Below are 22,543 nucleotides of genomic sequence, written 5' to 3' on the forward strand. Positions count from 1 at the left end.
GCAGTAGAACAACTGGGCGGAGCACCTAGCCGTGGCGGAGTTCGCTTTTAACAACTCGTAGCATACCTCCACACGGACGACGCCCTTCATGGAGAACGTCGGGTACCACCCTCGCTTTTCCCCTCTCACCCCAGTGGACTCTCCGGTCCCCCAGCGCAGGACTTCCTCTCTGAGCTCCAGGCAGTCCACCAAGTGGTGCACCACTATCTGAATCAGGCAAAGGAGGACTACAAAAGGGTAACAGATAAGTCTCAACATGCAGTGGTGGAGTTGGCTGTGGGAGATTGCGTGTGGCTGTCCATGCGGCATCTTCCATCCCACCGGCCAACTAAGAAGTTGGACCACCGGTATCTTGAGCCGTTCCTCGTGGAGGCCATCATCAACCCGGTGGCCTATCGCCTAACCCTCCCACCCTCAATGCGAGTGCACCGGGTGTTCCATCGCTCGCTCCTGATCCCGGAGCGGTCGGCTTGTCCTCTCCGCCAACCCTCTTCCCCCCAGCCATCATCGCGTGAGGTGGACACGCGGCCACCACACGAAGTGACCCGGATCCGTGACTCGAGATGGCTCAAGGGATGGTTCCAGTATTTGGTAGACTGGACGGACGAGGGGTTCGGACGGGGGGACCTGGACCGATGCGACAGCTGTGCATGCCCCTGCTCTGGTGCGAGCCTATCATGCACAATATCCCTTGAGGCCACATCCCGAGCGTCAGACCCGGGCGAAGGGCCCTGCGGTGATGGATAGCGTTGTGGCCCAGCAGGAGCCGTTGGAGCTGCCACCGGACTCCGATAGCAAGGGTCCCTATGAGTCGGCTCTGGAGGATGTGGAGGACCCTGGACAGGGTTCCGACTCTGAGCAGGGATCAGAGAGGCTGGTTGGCCACCAGGAGGGAGTTTGCTCCTGACGTCATGCCTTGGAGCAGTGGGGAGGAGACAAGGGTGTGGTTTCTGGATGCCCGGCAATGGAAAGCTGATAGACGTAGAGAACAGCTACGCATTTACAAGAGATGATTGGACTCAGGTGATCGTAATCAGGCTCCTCTGAAGGCTATTTAAGGAGGGACTTTCTGAAAGTTTTTTTGCAGGAATCAACTTATTATTAGAGTTGGAGACGCTCTCAAATCTGTGTCATACCTCGGCAGGCTGGATTGCTGCCAAGGTGTTATCTGGACCTCGGCAGGCTGGATTGCTGCCAAGGTGTTATCTGTACCTGGATTGCTGCCAAGGTTTAAACTGTATGTAAATAAAACATCTTGCAGAGACCTTGTTTCGGAGTGCTTTGGTATACGAGAAGGGGGGTCAGAACACTGATGCATGCCCAGTGGCATACGTGTTGCAATTACTAAGGCCGATGCTAATGTTTTGTTAACATTTTTATTGTTTGTGGCCCTGAAAATGACCTTTTAGGTAACCAGACATGGTTACTAATATGAAATTGGCCAGCCCTTATTGCTTATATGTATAATCTTTATTGTCATTGTACTTAAATACAACAAATGGCGGCATCGCTTTAGCATAGACTTTGCACATGATCTTTGGTGACAAAGGCTGCAGTAATGGATTCAATCAGCTCCTGCTTGGTCTTCAGATGCTTCTTGCTTATTTCGTAACCAATCTTGGTCCACAAGTTCTCAATTGGATTCAAATCTCTGAGCTGGCCAATCCAGGAGTCGAACACCATGCTTCTTCATCCACTGCTGGGCGGACTTGGCTCGATGACAAGGAGCGTTGTCATCCTGGAAGTAAAAATCCTTCCCTACAAGTTGCTTAGCTGAAGGAAGCATGGTCTTTTTCAGGACTTCAACATACTGCTTGGAACTCATGATTCCCTGCACCCGACCAATACCAGCAGCAGCGATACAGCCCCAGATCATCACGTGCAATGGATGCTTCACAGATAGATTCAGGCAGTACGGCCTAAATTCTTTAGCTGGAAATCTTCTGACATACTTATTGCACTGATTCCCAGTCAAGTAGAAATTGCTCTCGTCAATGAAGATGACCTTGGCCCACTGTTTGTTGGTCCATTTGGCATACCTCTTGGCCCACGCACGTCAATGAGAGCGGTGAGCGTCTGTGAGCAAAGGTTTACTTTGAGCCCTGCAGCCTTTGAGCCCTCTGGCAAGCAATCTGCGACGCACTGTGCTTATGCACACTTTTACATCACATGTTTCACCCCAAATTCTTGCAATCTGAGGTGAGATGAGCTTCCTGTCAGCCATCGAAATGCGTTGCAGAGCCTGATCTTGCCAAGTTTTGTCGACTTTCTTGGTCTTCCAGAGCGGAGCCAGTCGTCAACTGAACCAGTTATTTGGTATTTTTCAACCACTCTGCTCACTGTGGTGCGATGGCATTTCACTCTCTTGGCTATTTCTGTACAGGAACAACCCTCTTCATGAAGCACAATGATGCGATGCCGCTGCTCAGTACTGGTTAAAGCAGTCATCCTTGCCCACAGCCAGAGCTAAATTAAATTTCTCAATGCTTTTCATGCCTATTTATAGTCAGAGAGTATGACAGCATTGATTGGCTCATAGATTTAGCCTCTGTGCATTTTGATTGGTCAGCCAAAGCTCGCTGCTGCTCGACTAGTTTTGATCCTAACATTCTCAAAAATTCAAGTTGTGTTTGTTTTAGCACATAAACTCACTCAAAACCTTAAAAAGACTTTGGTTATATTAATAAAAATTATGCATCTCAATCCAACTACAGAAATTTTCATCAACGTACTAATTTTGCATGGTTTCTATGAGTGTAAAGTTGATTAAACATGTAAATACAGCTTAAAACTGAATGCGTGCAGGATTTTTTCACACAGTTGTAATTGAGCTTTTGAACATATGCGCTATAATAAGCCCTCCCCTGAAAATAAGCCCTCCCCGAAAATATTAAACTCATGCGCAGCCGGTGCCCGCCATTTCCTCTGGTTGCTTGCCACACAAACAGCATGAGTTGAGGCGAGGCCGGTGGGGGGGAAAGGGAGGGGGAAACATGCCCCATGCGCCCCACATGCCCTTACCTAACGGCTGCTCCCACAACCCTAGCCACTGCACCCCTTCGGTCACGCTAATGGCTGCTGCAAAAAGAGCAGCAGCCCCAGCGATGTGCAACACAGCAGCAGCCATGAGGTGACCACGCTCATCGCCTTCTGCACCTCAAAAATAATTACCACCACTGATTGCTATTGTTAAATGAATCCTGTGGCTTTTCAGAAAAATCCACCTCTTCCCAAATTCTCCTGAAATTTTGGGATGCTGCCTTGGTTGTTAAGTGCGAAAACTGGTTCAGAATCACCCTTTTCAGTGCTCTGGTAACTTCAGACAGTCACTGAATGAATGTTGTTGAGGCTACTATACCTGTACTTAAAGCAAATTCTGCAAGAACAGTTTTAAGCATTCCAGCAAAACTACTAGAATAGAATAGAACAGAATAGAACAGAACTGAACTGAACTGAATTGAATTCTTTATTTGCCAAGTGTGATTGGACACACAAGGAATTTGTCTTTGGTGCAGATGCTTTCAGTATACATAAAAGACAAGATACATTCATCAAGAATCATAAGGTACAACACTTAATCATAGTCATAGGGTACAAATAAGCAATCAAATCATACTAGGAAACAGTATAAATCGTAAGGATACAAGCAACAAAGTTACAGTCATAAGTGGGAGGGGATGGGTGATAGGAACAATGAGAAGATTAATAATAATAGTAATGTAGACTTTGTAAATAGTTTGACAGTGTTGAGGGAATTATTTGCAAATAATAGAAAATAATACCAAAACTGCTATTGTCACAGACTTGTAAATGAGTTCTTGCAACATGCAAATGCAATCTTTGCTTATCGCTGCTTTAAAAATGTAACAAGCTGTTATCTATATTGAATATTTCTAGTGTTTTAAAACCAGCATAAGAGATGTAATATGGGGATGTCTGTTTTTCTTTTAATCCTTCCTTATTTAAAAGGGGATTGTATCACTATGTCTGCTGTTTGAGAATCTCCTTCAAAGCCACCTCCCACAGCTGTTCTATCATCTTCGAGAAATCGGAGCGCAGCCGTAAGTATTGTCCTTCAAAGTGAAACATAAATGCATTAATTTGAGGCACATAGATTTGGCTTGACTTCTTTTCCTTCTTTTAGTCTTCAAAAAGATCCTTGTCTATTTGCACCAGTGCAGGAGATGACCTTGTCAGAGTTTGTTGCATAAATTCAAATCCAGAAAGCACACACAGATAACTGATTCAACTGGATTCATTAACTTCTTTATATACATAAGAACAGATGAATAAATGTACAACACCAACAGGTGGTTCTTCCAAGTAAACACAAGAGTTACAGGCAAACAAGCAACTAGTGTCATTTCAGCAGACAAGCCCAGAAAGACTGCTAGTTTAGTTCTCAGAGCAGCAGACTGCTTTCTTAAGTTTCTGTTTAAATTCTCTGCACAGACTCAGGTCTATTTACGCTCCCATTGGCTGAATTAGTTGCTATGCCTATTCATTGGCTGACCTTATTCTCATGTCTCTCCCAGTCATGAATATTTTAACAGACCTGAATTCTATTTTGTAAGACACGTTAGCCAACTTCACCATGCCAGGCCATACAACGATATCATTTCCTTTTTTAAAAATTTAGCTAACACCCCAAAAGTGTACATTTTGCCCCCTTAGGAGCACCTTTCTGGAGCATAAAAATCATAACCTTTGATTTAATTTTTTTTAAAAAATTGTAGTCTCTGTCAAGCATACCCTCTTTTTCCAAGTGATGATTTTACTGGTCCCAATACTGGATTATTCAACACAAAATGTCTAAACTTCTGAAGGTGATGTGTAAGCAGAGTTATCCTGTTCAAAAACAATACAGCTTTTGTGTCTTTAACATCTTTAAGCTGATAGACCAAAATCCCTGTCTAAGGATAAGTTGCAAGAAAAAGGTATGGGACATGTTGCTAAAAAAAAGGAGGGGGCTTAAAATGCATCTTTGAATGCCAGGTAGGACATTCTGAAAAAGCTGAAGATTTCTGTTTTAAGGCATCTGTCCAAAGATAAGGTTTATCTAAATACAAGAAATGGGATGCAGTGGCTCAGTGGCTAAGACGCTGAGCTTGTCGATCAGAAAGTTCGGCGTTTCGAATCCCTAATGCCACGTGACGGAGTGAGCTCCCGTTACTTGTCCCAGCTTCTGCCAACCTAGCAGTTCAAAAGCATGTAAAAACACAAGTAGAAATAGGAACCACCTTTGGTGGGAAGGTAACAGCATTCTGTGTGCCTTTGGCATTGAGTCATGGCAGCCACATGACCATGGAGACGTCTTCGGACAGCACTGGCCCTTCGGCTTTGAAACGGAGATGAGCACTGCTCCCTAGAGTCTGAATGACTAGCACATATGTGCGAGGGGAACCTTTACCTTTAAATACAAAAGGCAATGGGTGGAAGATCATTAAAGAGAGATCCAACCTAGAACTAAAGAGAAATTTTTTGACAGTGAGAACAATTAATTTGTAGAACGAGTTAGCTGCAGAAGTTGTGAGTGCTTCAACAATGAAGGTTTTACAGAAGAGTTTGGGCAACGATTTGAGAGGAATGGTATAGGGCAGGGGTGTCAAATTCAAGGCCCGGGGCACAGATCCAGCCCATGGAGTGCTTATATCTGGCCTGCAGGATGGCCTGGAAACAGAAAAGGACCATGGTGCCTCTGCCAGCAAAAACAGAGCTCGGGAGGGGCGCGTGCAGTCCCCCAAGTTCCGTTTTAGTTGACAGAGGGTTGCAGGAGGCTGTCGCGGCTGAAAATGGGGCTTGGGTGGGGGGGTGCGTATTGCCCGAGTTCTGTTTTTGCTGGCAGAGGGAAACTAAAGAAACTAAAAGCAAAAGAAACTAAAAGCAAAAGAAAAGAAGAAATGCTTTGCATTTGAGCATCCAAGAAAGGACAGGAAAGGAGAAAGAGAAAGAGGAAAGACAAAGAAAAAGATGGGAAGAGAGCAAGGAAGGAGAAATAAGGAAAGGGGGGAAGGAAGAAGAAAGGAGAATGAAGGGGAGGAAAAAGAAAAGGGAAGAAGGAAAAAGAGGCAAGAAGGAAGGAAGGAAGGAGATTATAATGAGAGGGAGGGATGGTCTGAGGGAAGTCCTGCCTTAGGACTTGTCCACCACATGCGCCCCTGACACGAGTGATGTCAAACTGTTCCCCCCCCCCAGGTCAAACACAACTCTGAAACGGCCCTCAATGAAATTGAGTTTGACACCCCTGGTATAGGGTTTCATGCTTGATCTGGCGGTTGATCTAGAAGATCTCCAAGGTCCCTTCCAATCCTCTGATTCTTTGTTCTGTGATGTTCCAAATACCCACAGATACGTTTACTCTTATTTCTAGCATGTATTCTACCTTTGGAAGCGATGTTTTTTTGTTTAGAATTCTTTAGTTTGAGATAATCCAGTCAGTTTTAAGAAGCTGGGAGGAAGTACATCTTGAATCCAGCCAGACTCAAATACATCAAGTTAACTCTCGCGTTCGAAGAAAGAGCTTTTTATAACAATTAGGAGAGAAGTAAAAGTTGCAATGTAGGGTGGAGAAATCTATATAAAAGTATGCAAGCTGAAGAGCAAAGCTACAGAAGTAATGGGTCTCTTAAGTAAAGAAAAAATTCTGTGTTTTTCACTATTTTTCAGGCTAAGAATATCATTTAAATGGATGGTCCGAGCATTTTCTGGATACTTGGCTACCGATCAACTGCTGTTTTTGTGGGACAGAATTTTGGGATACAACACTCTGGAAATTCTGGCTGGTAATGTTTATGGGACAGGAGTTTAGTTTAGTTTAGTTTATTGTCATTGCACTTCGTACAACAAAATTAAATGCCGTCTTCAGTGTACATTGTAACTATAAAAATAAAAACAAAAACACACATCCTTCACATGCTATATAATTGAAATTGAAAACCCCTGATATTGCATTAATATTGAACTATACCGTAGAATTCAATATGGTTACTGCCCTGGGATAGAAGCTGTTTTTCAGCCTATTTGTCCTTGTTTTTATTATCCTGCACTGTCTGCCAGATGATTATAGTTCAAAAAAAGGGAGCCCAGGATGAGATGGATCTTTGAGAATGTTTTGAACTTTCTTAAGGCAGCAGGAGCTATAAAGCTCTTCCAAAGAGGGGAGAGGGCAACCAATGATCCTCTGGGCAATGACGTTGACCCTCTGGAGCGCTGTCCTGTCTGCCACTGTGCAATTGGCAAACCAGACACAGGTGCAGTAAATTAAAAACTCTCTATGGTGCAGCAGTAGAAGGTGACCAACAGTGTTTCATTCAATTGTTGTTTCCTGAGAAGTCTCAGGTAGTATAATCTCTGCTGGGCCCTTTTGACCAGCGCTGCAATGTGAGTGGCCCAGGTCAGGTCCTCTTTTATGATAACACCTAGAAACTTAAAACTGGCCACTTGCTCCACTCGGTCTCCATTGATAAGTAAGGACTGGGTGTCTGATCTTCTCTAGTCCACTATAAGCTCCTTGGTCTTATTGGTGTTGAGGACTAAATTATTATTTCGACACCACGATAGCAGCTGGTCTACCTTATCTCAATAGGTAGACTCATCCCGCCCGGAGATTAGTCCCACCACTGTTCTTCAGATTATTACAATATAATACAATAGCAGAGTTGGAAGGGACCTTGGAGGTCTTCTAGTCCAATCTCCTGCCTAGGCAGGAAACACTATACCGTTTCAGACAAATGGCTATTCAACATCTTCTTAAAGACTTCCAGTGTTGGGGCATTCACAACTTCTGGAGGCAAGCTGTTCCACTGATTAATTGTTCTAACTGTCAGGAAGTTTCTCCTAAATTCTAAGTTGCTTCTCTCCTTGATTAGTTTCCACCCATTGCTTCTTGTTCTACCCTCAGGTGCCTTGGAAAATAGTTTGACTCCCTCTTCTTTGTGGCAACCCCTGAGATATTGGAATACTGCTATCATGTCTCCCCTAGTCCTTCTTTTCATTAAACTAGACATACCCAGTTCCTGCAACCGTTCTTCATATGTTTTAGTCTCCAGTCCCCTAATCATCTTTGTTGCTCTTCTCTGCACTCTTTTTAGAGTCTCCACATCTTTTCTACATCATGGTGACCAAAACTGAATGCAGTATTCCAAGTGTCGCCTTACCAAAACATTATAAAGTGATATTAACACTTCACGTGATCTTGATTCTATCCCTCTGTTGATGCAGCCTAGAACTGTGTTGGCTTCTTTGGCAGCTGCTGCACACTGCTGGCTCATATTTAAATGGTTGTCCACTAGGACTCCAAGATCCCTTTCACAATTATTACTGTTGAGCCAGGTACCACCTATACCAGCGATGGCGAACCTTTTTTGGCTCGCGTGCCACAAGTGGGGGGAGCGCGGGGGGGTCGTGTGCGGGTGTGCCGCACCCATAATGCAACGCGCGATCCCCAAGTGCGCATGCGCGTACAACGCGCCCATTTTTGCATGCTTTTTTCGCCCTCCCCAGGCTCCAGAGGCTTTGGAGCCTGGGGAGGGCGAAAAGAGTCTCCCCCGGCCCCTGGAGGCCCTCTGGAGGCTTCAGGGAATGTCCGGAGGCTTCCCTGAAGCCTTCAGAACGCTTAAAACCACCCTCCGAGCAACCCGGAAGCTCCTCCTCCTGGCACCTTCACACTCCAGGCAGCATCTGTCCAGCCAGCCATGCCAGCCAGCAGGACTGCTGCTGGCATGCCGCCCTTACAGAAATGCTCCGCTCTGCCCATGCAGCCCGCCCCTCTTGGGGACCGCAAGCTGGCTTGCCCTGCAGGGCCAGTGAAAAAAGCAACATCCCAAGTATCGGCACGGTGGCTTGCAATCTCAGAGCAGCTTGAGCCGAGCTCGACCGTGTCCTCACCACACTCACAGTACCACACCATGTACCCTAGTTTGCAAATTAAGCCCTGAAAATCCCTTAAATTTGCCATGCTGGACGCTGCCCAGAGTGAGGCTGGCAGGAGGAGGAGGAGCCGACTGGTCGCGTCTGCCTCCCTCCCTGCCTCCCCGTGTACCTGAGCAGCCCTTCCGTCTGCAGCTATTGCTGCTGCTGCTGCTATTCTGGGGCCTCGCTTCTCCCTCCCCCCTCCACAAACCACTTCAGACTCAATCCAAATTAGGCAGAGGGAGGGGGGAGTAAAGAAGAGGTGGCGGCGATGCGCACAAGGATTCCTAATCCTTGCTCTTCTCTCTCCAGCATTCCTTCTGCACAGCTCTGCTGCCCCAGAAGGGAAGTTGCAGTGGCAGGGGGAATGTCAAGAGTGACTGGCTGGCTCGGGCGCTCAAGGGAGCAAGGCAGCATTTGCTGCTGGGCGGCCAGCTGCCCCTCCCACTGCTCCTTCCCCTAGCCATGTTGGACTTTGAAGAGTTCGCGTGGCAGCTAAGTGAAAACAAACAGCGTAACATAGTGTGGTTGGGGGCAAGCAAGTCCAACATGGCTAGGGGAAGGGGCAGCGGGATGGAAGCACTGAAGGAGCAATTGTTGTCGTCCCCCCCCCCCTTTCCAGAAAACACCCCCCCTCCTTCTTGCTCTTCCGTGGACCTGCACCGCCAGATGGCCGGCTCAACTTCAGGCAGCTTCCCATTCCATTGCAGGAGAGGTAGCCAGATGGACGGGCTCTCTCAGCCGCTGCCAGGTGAGGCTAACTCTCTAAGAAGCCGGCTTGCCTCTTCTTCCCACCCCCGAGGGGGAATCGCCGAGAAAGGGGCCAGGAAGGTGGCGGCGCTTGGCTGCAGGCACGTTTGCAAGCCGCCTGAAGTTGAGCCGGCCATCTGGCGATGCAGGTCCAGAGAAGAGCAAGAAGGAGGGGGGGCTTTTTCTGGAAAGTTGTGCACTCTGAGCGCTGTTACTGCCGAGCTCAAGTAACTGGATTCATGCGTGAGTCCACACACACGTACACATCCACGTCGCTCTTTAAGGCAGAGGAAATGAGCAAGAAAAGGTGATCGTGGCCTATCTTAATGACCAAAATCACTTGAAAGAAGCCGGTGGAGATCTCGCCTGCTTCCATTTTTCAAGCCAAAGGCACTTAGGAGGCACATACACACCCAGGAAAGGAAAAGGTCGGATGGAAAAAGGTGTGAAGGAGCTATGGCCGTTGTCCTCTGTCCCCCCTTTCTAGAAAACAGCCGACTCAACTTCATGCAGCTTGCAAACGTGCGTGCAGCCAAGCACCGCCACCTTCCTGGCCCCTTTCTCGGCGATTCCCCCTCGGGGGTGCGAAGAAGAGGCAAGCCGGCTTTTTAGAGAGTTATGCTCACCCGGCAGCAGCTGAGAGAGCCCACCCGTCTGGCCACTTCTCCTGCAATGGAATGGGAGGGAGAACTCCCAATCTCTTTCGACGGGAACATGTGATTCATAGTGCTTGGAATAATTCAGCTGGGGGATGACTTTGGCGCTCTCTTTTTGGCGCCATCCCTTTGAGTGGGGCAAACTCGTTTGGGGAATGAAAATCCGGAGCGGCTCCCCACTTCAAGTCAAGGTTGAGTGCTGAACTTCTCCCGTTAGGAGAGAGCCCGTCTTCACAGGGAGGTCTGCTAGAACCAAAACAAGGGTCACCCGTGCATGCCCGGGGCTGAGGTGGGGAAGTGCCAAAAATGGGGCATGGGAGAGCCGTGAATGAATGCGCGCTCTCCCCCCTCCCCACCCGCATGTACCTGCAACCTCCCTCTACTCACCACACATTCACACACGTCTCCTGCTGACACCAGATACTCAAAAATCATCTGGCTGGCGGGAGGCGCGGGCATGCGCAGTGGGTCTGAGCTGGGCAACTGCTTGCGTGCCGGCAAAAAGGGCTCCGCGTGCCACCTGTGGCACGCGTGCCATAGGTTCGCCATCACGGACCTATACTGTACCTGTGCATTTCGTTTTTGTTGCCTAAATGTAAAACCTTACTCTTTTCACCATTGAATTTCATTTTGTTAGATAGTGCCCAATGTTCAAGTTTGTCAAGATCCTTCTGTATCTTTAGCCTATCTTCTGGAGTGTTGGCTATTCCTGCCAGCTTGGTGTCATCTGCAAATTTGATGAGTTCCCCATTTATTCCCTCATCCAAATCATTGATGAAGATGTTGAAGAGTACTGGGCCCAAAACAGAGCCTTGGGGTAGTCCACTGCATACCTCCCTCCATGTAGATGCAGTTCCATTGAGGACTACACGTTGAGTGCGGTTGGTCAGCCAGTTACGAATCCATCTGGTGGTGATGCTGTCCAACCCACATTCTTCTACTTTATCTAGTAGTAGGTTATGGTCTACCTTATCAAACGCCTTACTGAAGTCCAAGTAAACTATATCGACGACATTCCTCTGGTCCACTAATTTTGTCACTTTGTCAAAGAATGCAATAAGATTAGTCTGGCATGATCTGTTTTTGACAAACCCATGTTGGCTTTTGGCTATTTCTTTGTTTGCTTCTAGGTATTCACTAATTTGTTGCTTGATTATCTTTTCCAGAATCTTTCCTAGTATTGAGTCAGGCTGATAGGTCTGTAGTTTCCTGGATCTGTTTTTTCACCTTTTTTGAAGATGGGAACCACATCAGCTCTTTTCCAGTCCTCTTGTAGTTCCCTGGTGCTCCAGGATCTCTGAAAGATATAGTTCAGTGGTTCTGAGATCTCGTCTGCCAATTCCTTCAGAACCCTGGGGTGTAATCCATCTGGTCCTGGTGATTTGAACTCGTCTAGGGTAGACAGATGCTCACTTACCATTTTCTTCCCTATTTCAACTTGTGTTCCTAATCTGATTTTTGTGGTGCTGTTTTTGATAGGTTGGACTGTTTTATCCCTTTGTGTAAAGACAGATGCAAAACATGAGTTAAATAGTTCTGCTTTCTCCCTGTTGCTTGTCACCTTCTTGCCACTTTCTCCTAGCAATGGACCAATTGTTTCCTTAACTCTTTTCTTGTTTTTAACATGTTGGAAGAAGCTTTTTTTGTTATTTTTTACTTTTGTGGCAAGCCTTTCTTCATTGTGAGCCTTAGTGTCAGCGTTCCAAATATCATGCAGAATTAAATCAGAATCAAAGACAAAACTTTTCTTAAAGTTCCAATTTAATAAGACAGACATGTTGGCATTGTGCTATGAAATCCCAAATCTGATTTGCTTCCTGGGATTCCACCTAGTTGAAAGTTCATGATCTTATCCCCACACCCATAAATCCATCACATGGTCCAATCATCATCTTCCACGCTGGCATCTACACCCCTCTGCTTCTGGTCAGGTGTCGAGGTGCGGAGACAAAAGACGACCTTGGCTTCTACAAAAGAATGATAACAATACATTCCACAATCCTACTCCTTTCTATTCCCCCCTCCCAACTACTATGCTAATGAAACAGCACAGTGAAATAAAATAAAGTGTGGCAGGCCAAAGATCCTAAAAGGAAGATAACTATAGGCCTGACAGGCAGCCTCTCCTCAGAAGAAAAACGTTTCCTGAAAAGAGAATAACATAAAAGTTAACATAACAAAATTAACCACCTCTCCTCCACCACGGGAATCCCTTTGACCTATCGGGAAACTTCTCATTGAATTGCTTTACTAACTTCTCCACTTTTAGGTTCCCACTGTTCACCCAAGTAGCTTCAGACCAAGGGTAACCCTTCCAATGCACTAAGTACTGTAAGCGACCCCTATTCAGCCTGGAGTCTACAATTTTTTCCACCTCAGATTGTGTTTCCCCTTCTATCACTACAGGAGGAGATTGAGCTTGGGTGGATGCTCTTATGTTAGACCCAATTACTGGTTTCAACAAGCTACAATGAAATTGTGGTCAATTTTCCCTAGACTTCTGGGTAGACTGAGTTGAACTGTAAATGGGCTAACTATCTTCACTATTGGGAATGGACCTAGAAATTTTGGACCCAATTCCTTACTAGGCATTCCTAATCTCATTTATTTGGTAGTTACAAAAACTTTGTCCCCCAACAGGAAGGGGTTTTGGTGCGAGCGATGTTGATCAGCTTGCTTCTTGTAGGCTTCTGCCGCAACTGCTAGAGCCTTCTTCGTATTCTCCCATCCTTTCTTTAGCATGTCCATCCATTCACTCAAAGACATGAAGGAAGGATGTTCTCTAGGCAACTCAGGCATGGCAACAAATTCCATGCCACTGGTAATCTGGAAACCCGCTAATCCTGTGCTGCTGTGGACCGCATCGTTGTACGCCACTTCGGCAAAGGGTAGCAAGTCTGACCAGTTGTCTTGCTGATAGTCCACAAAACACCGGATGTATTGTTCCACCAGCGCATTGGCTCTCTCTGCTGCGCAGTTCATGCTGGGATGAACCTCTGAGCTCAGTTCTTGTGTGGACCCAATGGATCTCAGGACCTCTCTCCAGAACTTGGCTGTGAACTGGACTCCGCGGTCTGAAATGATCCTCTTGGGTACTCCATGGAGGCGATAAATGTGTTTCACAAACATTTTCGCTAATTCGTTTGCGGATGGCAATCCTGAGCAAGCAATGAAGTGTGCCTGCTTAGAAAACAAATCAATCACAGTCCAAATTACTTTATGCCCACTGCTGTCTGGGAGTTCCAGGATGAAGTCCATTGCGACCTCTTCCCATGGCCGTTTCGGGCTCTCTGCTGCAGGTGCTGTAGGTTCTGGGCTCTTGGATTCAATCATCCACAGCTGGCCTTTTTCCTCCTCCGAAGCCTCCCCCTTGGTAGGACTCTTCGTCACCTGAAGTTGGGGATCCTCTTCCAGAGGTCGGTTGGGCATTTCCCCCTCCGAGGCCTCCCCCTTGGTAGTACACTTTGTCACCTTAATTTGGGGATCCTCTTCCAGAGGTTGTTTAGGCTTTTCCTCCTCCGAGGCCTCCCCCTTGGTAGGACACTTCGTCACCTTAAGTTGGGGATCCTCTTCCAGAGGTTGTTGGCCCAGATGACTCTTCTGTGGTGGCATCTGGGGCCCTCTCTTTACCGCCGTGGTGGTTGGTGCGCACGTTTGTGATATGGGGGCTGGAGCCAAGCACTCTGAAGCTCTGTGGCCAAGTTGACAGCAATGGTGGCATTTTATTGGCCCCCACGAGGGATGAAACCTAGTTACATCACTAAACTTAGGAACCTCCTCATCACATTGGACTGCTCTCCACCTTGCAGCTTCCCCCTTAGTAAACCCTTCTTCCCTGGTGGAGATTGCGTCTCTGTAGGAAGGTGGGGTAAGAACCTTTTGGGGCATTGCAGATGCACCTTTTCCTGCCATACATCCTGCAGGCCTCTCTTTGGTAATCCCTTCTTCCACTTTGGAGATTTCTTCTCTATAGGAAGGTGGGGTAAGAACCTTTTGGGGCCTTGCAGGGGAGACTGGAACCGGTGGGGAGGTCAATCCCTCGGTTGGCCACTGCCCAGTTTTCTGCCATGGTGCCATCTGCTGAGGGAGGGCAGGTGCCCACTGGCATTCCTCCCATCCATGACCTGGGGTTAAGACCCATCCTGGGGTTGCCTGCTTCACAGGTTGCAGCTCAACCAATGATGGCTGGCTAGGGGGGGTTATGTGCCAAGGACCCTCCTGCTGGCTTGGAGGAGTTATGGGCCAAGTAGGTGCCCTCTGCTGGCTTGGAGGATTTTCCCATGCTGATGGCAAAGGAGGTGGCCAGTGGCATCTCATCCATCCATACTCTGGGAAGAAAACCCAGTCTGATTTTGCTTCATTTACTGGTTGCAGCCCCATTTGTGGTGGCTGGCAAGTGAAAGATGCTGGCCAAATCCCTTCTTGCTGTCTGGGTTGAAATTCCCATTTTGATAGGGAATCTGTCTCCCACTCAGTTGCAGGGTAATAAGCCATTTCATTTATTGCTGTCTGGAAGGAGTACAAAATCTCCAATCCAGGTTTTTTTTCCCAAGCCTTTTTTCCAAGCTGAGGGGAAGGAGGGGGAGCATGCACTCACGGTTAGTTCTCCGAAATGGTCTGGGAAGCCCCATCAGAGATGATTGCATGGGGATGGCGTGAATCTCCATTCCTTTCATCTTCTAACTGGATGTAGAAAAGTCTTTTCCAGCCCCCTCCGTCCTCTTGCCAGATGCAATAAATAAAGCAGCATTCCATTGCCTTTGAAGTTATCAAGAAGCGTCGGCTCTCAGTTTCTTATCACCAAAAGCTTTCTCATTATTTCTTCGCTGATATTTTACGCTGTCCCGGTCAGCGTTGGGAATTCAGCACCCCCCCCCCCATCACCAGCCCCTTCCCCTTGCGAGGGGGAGGGTGCTAGTGAATTATTTTAAAGGTGAGATTTGGGATAATGTCAGCATTCCAAATATCATGCAGAATTAAATCAGAATCAAAGACAAAACTTTTCTTAAAGTTCCAATTTAATAAGACAGACATGTTGGCATTGTGCTATGAAATCCCAAATCTGATTTGCTTCCTGGGATTCCACCTAGTTGAAAGTTCATGATCTTATCCCCACACCCACAATCCATCACATGGTCCAATCTTCATCTTCCACGCTGGCATCTACACCCCTCTGCTTCCGGTCAGGTGTCGAGGTGCAGAGACAAAAGATGACCTTGGCTTCTATAAAAGAATGATAACAATACATTCCACAATCCTACTCCTTTCCATTCCCCCCTCCCAACTACTATACTAATGAAACAGCATAGGAAATTAATAAAAAGTGTGGCAGGCCAAAGATCCTAAAAAGAACATAACTACAGGCCTGACACTTAGCTTTGCTCACTTCATCTTTACATGCTCGGGCTATTTTCTGATATTCTGCCTTAGTTATGTCCCCCCCTTTCCACTTTTTGTACTTAGCATTTTTGTCTTTCAATTTGTCAGAGAGTTCTTTATGCAGCCATGCTGGTTTCTTTTGGGAGCTGTTATTTTTCTTCTTCATTGGTATTGTGCTAGACTGGGCTTTTGTAATCTCACTTTTCAAAATTTTTCAAGCTTCTTGAGTTGTTTTCCTCTTGAGGATTCTCATCCATGGAATTTTTCCCAAACTCTCTCTAAGCTTATTGAAATTAGCTCTCTTAAAGTCCAAGACTCTGGTTTCACTTTGTTCTACTACTTGTGTTTGCATAAAGTTGAATTCCAATATTGCATGGTCACTTGCCCCCAGGATTCCTGTGGCTTCAACACCTTCTATCATTTCCTCTCTGTTAGTGAGAATTAAGTCCAATATAGCTGATCCCCTTGTTTCCTTCTCTACTTTTTGGGAAACAAAGTTATCTGCTAGGTTTGTTAGGAACCTGTTGGATCTTCCACTTGGTGCAGAGTTTGTTTCCCAGTTGATGTCAGGGTAGTTAAAATCCCCCACTACTATTGTGGTGTGCTTCCTACATACCTTAGTTAGCTGACTAGCAAAAAGTTCATCTACTTCCTCTGCTTGGTTGGGTGGCCTGTAGTATAGACCTAGTGCAATGTCATTTCCCCCCCAATCTTTAATATTGACCCAAATGCATTCAAGATAGTTCTCATCATTGTTGTGCTCTATTTCTGTAGAGAGGTAATTATTTCTTATATATAGTGCAACTCCACCTCCTCTTTTATTTGGTCTATTTCTTTTAAATAATTTAAATCCTTCTAGCTGTATGTTCCATTTGTCGGTTTCATCCCACAAAGTTTCTGTAATGGCAACAATATCGTATCTGCCCACTTTTACTTGAATTTCTAATTCGCCCTGTTTATTCCTCATACTCTGTGCATTGGTGTATAGACATTTAAGTCCATTTTGATTGACCTTGTGTTTACTGTCTACATAACCTGTGTTATGCCTGACTGCCCCTATTTTCTTGCCATTTGTTTGATTCATGCACATGGTATGGCACTCACTATTAAATGCTTGGTTTTGCTTGCTCAATTATTACAAAATTGAGCATATATCATTTGCAAATTTAGTAATAGTATTACTAGGGTGAGTGGGAAGGCAGTCATGCTCATAAAGAGTATAGCGCTGTGATGGCAAACCTGTGTCACAGGTGCCACAGGTGGTACGCAGAGCCATATCTGCTGGCACATAGCCGTCAGCTCTAACGCACATCGGTCAGCTGATTTTCGGCCTTCTGGGGGGCCTCCGTGGGGCCGGGGAGGCTGTTTTCGCCCTCCCCAGGCTTCAGGAAAGCCTCCGGAGCCTGGGGAGAGTGAAAATGGAGACTTTCCTGTAGCCTGGGGAGGGTGAAAACGGCCTCCCCCGCCCCCCCGGAGGAAATACGAAGCTCAGCTCAGAGGCGAGTAGTGCGGCATGCGAGGTGGGGGGCGGTTGTTCCCGTATGTGGGGGCGCACTTTGCATTATGGTTGCCAGCATATCGATATCGCAAGCACACACTCGCATTTTTGGCACCCAACAACAAAAAGGTTAGCCATCACTGGTATAGAGTAAGGGACTCAACACGCAACCCTGGGGTGTCCCAGTGTTAAGAATAAGGGCTGAAGAGATAGGATTACCTAATCTGACCCTCTGTGAGCGGCCAGACAGGAAATCCATAATCCAAAGGCAGATTCAATAAGAAAGCCCAAGATCCATAATCCACTAATTTAGACACTAATCTATGTGGAATTATTGTGTTAAATGCAGAGCTAAAACCTACAAAAAGCATCTGCACACAGCCCCCACCCCCACTCATCAATGGTGAAATTCAATTTTTTTTTACTATGGCTTGGTGGGAGTGGCAGGGGAAGGATACTGCAAAATCTCCATTCCCTCCTCACTCCAGTGGAAGGATACTGCAAAATCTCCATTCCTTTCCCACTCCAATGGAAGGATACTGCAAAATCTCTATTCCCTCCCCACTCCAGGGAAAGGATACTGCAAAATCTCCATTCCATTCTCCATTCCAGAGGTGGCATTTGCTGGTTCTCTGAACTACTTAAAATTTGCATTACTGGTTCTCCAGAACCTGTCAGAACCTGCTGGATTTCACCGCTCCCGCTGTTCCAAATGAATTTTTACTGCCTGTAGAAGTAAATTCCATTTTTTTGTAAACAAAACAAAACAAAAACTTTGTCGAGGCTTGCGTTGAGTACATAATGAATAAAAAGTGGGCTTTCTGAAAGAAAGAAAAAATCCGTATTGGTCTCTTTGGTAGGCAGTGGCATGAGGGTTTTTTTTGGGGGGGGGGAGGCGGAAATGGAATCTAATGGAAAGAAAAAGAACCTTTTGACACATTTTGCCCTGCCATTTCCATCAGAGAAAAAGGCAAAAAGACTCTTCTCATGTGAGAAATGGCTTTCTTGAGCGGGCGGATTTTCTTCAGTCCCTGCAGAAATCTGGAAATTGCTGCTTAGTTGAATCTGGGAGACTTATCACTGTGATTAAGCAGACTTTCTGCCATTAAAACCACAATGGCTTGGTTTGCAAGAACTCTGTAATTGCAGCAGATTCAAAATGAGACATTTGTTGATTACCTCCTACTTCTACTGTCTCAGCTGCTTTTGCCAAAAGATAAAATTATTGCACAGCTTCATATCAAATTAGCATTAATGAACCACTGATTTCTCCTCCCTCCCTCCCTCCCTCCCCCTTTTTCCTTCCTCCCTCCCTCCCACTCTCCTCTTTCTTTCTTCCTTCCTTCCTTCCCTCATTTCTTCCTTTCCTTCCTTCCTCCCTCCCACCTTCCTTCCCTTCCTTCTTCCCTTCCCCTCCCTCCCTCCCCCTTTTTCCTTCCTTCCCTCCCAACCTCCCTCCCTGCCCCCTTTTTCCTTCCTTCCTTCCTGTCCTTTCCTTCCTCCCTCCCTCCCTCCCCACAGTCAGTGGTACACTTTTGCTAATTTGGTGTGTGTGTGGATAGATGATAGATAGATAGATAGATAGATAGATAGATAGATAGATAGATGATAGATAGATAGATAGATAGATAGATAGATAGATAGATAGATAGATAGATAGATAGATAGATAGATACCGTATTTTTCGGAGTATAAGATGCACCAAGACTTTGAAGAGGCAATTTTCTTTAAAAAAAAGTTTTTGCACTCTACAGACCTCCCAAAAATGGGCCCATTTTTTTTCAAAAAAAAGGGCATGAATAGCCTTTAGGAGGCTTGTAAAGTGCTCCTGGGGGGTGGGGAGGGGAGTATAAGACGCACCCAAATTTTCAGCCTCTTTTTTGAAGGAAAAAGGTGTGCCTTATACTCCGAAAAATACGGTAGGTAGGTAGGTAGATGATAGATAGATAGATAGATGATAGATAGATAGATAGATAGATAGATAGATAGATAGATAGATAGATAGATAGATAGATGATAGATATTTTGCATAAACAATTGAGATGAACGTTATTGCTTTGGGCATTTTATTTGTTTATTTTTATTCTTAGTTTAGAGAGAGAGGACACAATCCAATCGGGAATTTATTCATATTAATGTTTCGTTCTCTTATTCTTCAGTAGGAAGGCTAAGCACTCGCTTCTTCTCAGCCCTGTGGATGTTACTCCGGGCAAATCATACCTAACATTAATTGTGAGCCAATCAATCCTTCCGTTCCAAGTTCCTTTGTATATTGAAGAGTGGGACTGCAGCTGCTATCTCCCCCCCCCTTTCCCCCCCTTTCCCCCGCTTCTCTTTTGCCTCAAAATAGGGGCAGTGGGATAACAGGCATCAAGGCAATCCATGGGAGTGGCCCTTATCAAATTAAACAAACAGGCAAATGCGTGGGTAGAACTTGTAAGCCAAGCGCTGTAACGTGCTTTAGAGAACATTTTGGTTATATATGTACCCAGTGGATGTTGAAGCTCTCTTTAAATACTGTACCTTTCCATTGCTTTTGTTTTGCTCTCTCAAATCGGCAATCCCTTATCAAGCCAGGAGAATATTGAACGGAGTTCAAGAATAACTAGACCAAAAGTATCTTTAACAACTAATTAGTATGGCCACCAGTCTAAATGCTGCGCATTCTTTTCTTTTTTTTCAGTGCTGGCAGCTGCTGTGTTTGCTTTCCGAGCGGGGAATCTGATGGAGGTGACATCACTAGCCGCAGCTGAAGTAAGGATAAGTTTCAGTTGTAGAAATATGGAAATAATGTTTGACGTCTTGCCAGCCAGAGCACTTCGAGCTTCACAGGGCACATAGCTTTGCGGTGTCAGGCTCTCTGCTGAAATTTTTTTACTCTGGAAGAAGTTCAGGAGATGTTTTGAAAATGCAGATTGCAATTCATTTAAAAAAAACACCTCAACTGTTGAAAGGGAAAAATAATTAATTTGGGTTGTAAACCTTCAACATGTTTTTTTTTTTCCTTTTCAGTTCTGCTCTGAGTTTTCATCTGATTGCTCTCTCCTTTAATAACATCCGCAGAGTTCTGCAAAGAATAGTCAAACGTGGCTAAAAGAGAGTGCCACAAATAAGCTTACTGTAGCTATTTTTGGTTTTCGGTAATATTTTGTTCTGCCTTCTTTCTGAAAATTCCTATCACTTTTCATGTAAAGCAGAGGTATCAAACTCTATTTCATTGAGGGCTGCATCAGGGTTGTGTTCAAGGATGGGACTGAAAATTTTTAGTAACTGGTTCTCTGCCCGGTGGCTGGGTGGGTGTGGCCATGGGGGCGTGGATTACTCAGCCTTCTGCACCACGGCGGAAGAGGGGGCATTTTCCTCCTCCCCAGGCTTTGGGGGCTTTCCTCGAAGCTCCGGGAGGGCGAAAACTTCTTCCCCCGGGTTCCGGAGGCTGGAAACAGGCCCGTTTCTGGACTTCCAGAACTTCCGGGAGCCCTGTTTTTCACCCTCCCCAGGCTCTGTGCGGACCCTGGGCTTACCTGGCATGATAAACAGCCGTGTGGAGACTCCTGGGAGGGGCGGGGAGGGGCCAGCCAGTCCTTCCAACTACCGGTTTGGTGAACCAGATGCAAAATTAGCAATCGGTTCACCTGAACTGGTCCGAACCGGCTGAACCCCACCCCTGGTTGTGTTTGATCTTGGGGAGCCAGGGTGGGTGTGACCAGCTTAACGTCACTCATGTCAGGGGTCCCTGTGGCGACCTGAATGCTCTGCAAGTGAATATGGGCTCTTGAGCTCCGTTTCGGTTGGGGCGGCCTCCGGCAACTCTCTGCCAGAGAAAACAGAGCTTGGGACCGCCGCACACAGTCCTCCCGAGCTCCGTTTTCATTGGCACAGCCCCTGCAGGCCGGTACTTCACTGTTTCCAGGGTGGCCCGGCTGGCCAGATTTAAGCACCCCGTGGGCCAAATCTGGCCACGGGTCTTGAGTTTGACACCCCTGATATAAAGCATTTGAGGAGTCAATGAGTTTTCTTCCCAGCTAAGTTCTGCTTGGAATTGTGACTTTGTTATAAGTTACAGTTATTTTATATTTCTTCCACATCCATTCTTAACATGAATTTTCTTTCCCCTTTCCCTCCAGCCTTTGTTTTCATCTTCTCACATAACTATTTAGAAACCCTGCTTGAGTAAACAGAACTCTGACAAATTACCCATTTGTAACTGGGACGAGTCAGTTTGAGTCTAAAACCAAAGCATAACGAAAACAGCTGGCCACAGTGCAGTGACCAGCATTTGGTTTCAATAGCTATTCTATTATTTTTCCATTATTTACTTTGAGTAGCCTCTTGGTAGGGGGAAAAAAAACCATGAGAGAAACCAAATAAATGAAATAATAAATAGCATTTATCTATTTAGAAGCGGCACTAGGAAATTAGTTTCGCATTGGAACGTTAACCCCAAAAGAATCCATAACTGTTTACTCAAGAATACTGTAAACCGAAATAAATTCATTGAAAACCATCCAAATAACGATAAAAGAGAACAGAAATGTTAGAGTGCAGGGGTGTCAAACTCAAGGCCCATGGGCCAGATCTGGCTTGCGGAGTGCTTAGATCTGACTGGTCTGGAAACAGCAAAGGACTCTGCCCACGGTGCTTCTGTAGCGAAAATAGAAGAGGGTGGGGGACGAGCCCCGTTTTTGGCCACAACGGCCTCCTGCAACCCTCTGCCAGTGAAAACAGAGCTCGGGGAAGGGGATCATTCACTGGCAATCAAAACAAACTAAAAACAAAACAAAAGGAGAAATGTTTCCCCTTTGGCATTTGAACATCCAAGAAGGGACAGAAAAGGAGAAAGGGAAGAGAAAAGGCAAAGGAAAGATGGGAAGAGAGCAAGGAAGGAAAAAGAAGGAAAGACGGGAAGGAGGAAGAAAGGAGAATGAATGAAGAGGGAAGGAAAAAGAAAAAAAGGAAAGAAGGAAGGAGATTATAATGAGAGTGAGTGAGGGTCTCAGGGAAGTCCTGCCTTAGCACTTGGCCACCACTGGTGCCCCCGACATGAATCCTGTGTCACACCCATCATGGCCACGCCCCTTGGCTACACACACACACCACGCCAGTGGTGGGATTCAATTTTTTTTACTACCGGTTCTGTGGGCGTGACTTGATGGGCGTGGTGTGGCTTGGTGGGTGTGGCAGGGGAAGGGTACTGAAAGGAGGGCTTGAGAGAGTGCACATTTCTTAGTGCAGGTCAGTGTTGACAGCTATGAAATGGATGGCCTTCTTTCTTTTTTGCCATTTTGGAGATGAAGGTTCGTTTCTACCAGCAAAATGGGAACAGGCCATCCATGTCGCAGTAGAGATGGCA

General features: G+C 46.1%; 1 protein-coding gene across 5 annotated transcripts in view; it reads left to right on the forward strand.

The window, feature by feature from the left end:
• Positions 1-22,543, forward strand: part of TBC1D19 (TBC1 domain family member 19) — a 90,687-nt gene that overhangs the window by 63,285 nt on the left and 4,859 nt on the right. For all 5 annotated transcript variants that reach the window (XM_081958912.1, XM_081958913.1, XM_081958915.1 and 2 more), the window contains 3 exons: positions 3,970-4,061; positions 6,667-6,782; positions 19,877-19,947. In XM_081958912.1, coding sequence (XP_081815038.1) covers positions 3,970-4,061; positions 6,667-6,782; positions 19,877-19,947 — 279 coding nt within the window. The remainder of the gene's footprint in view (positions 1-3,969; positions 4,062-6,666; positions 6,783-19,876; positions 19,948-22,543) is intronic.

Source organism: Natrix helvetica (assembly GCF_964273705.1).
Source record: "Natrix helvetica genome assembly, chromosome: 7".
NCBI classification, from domain to species: Eukaryota; Metazoa; Chordata; class Lepidosauria; order Squamata; family Natricidae; genus Natrix; species Natrix helvetica.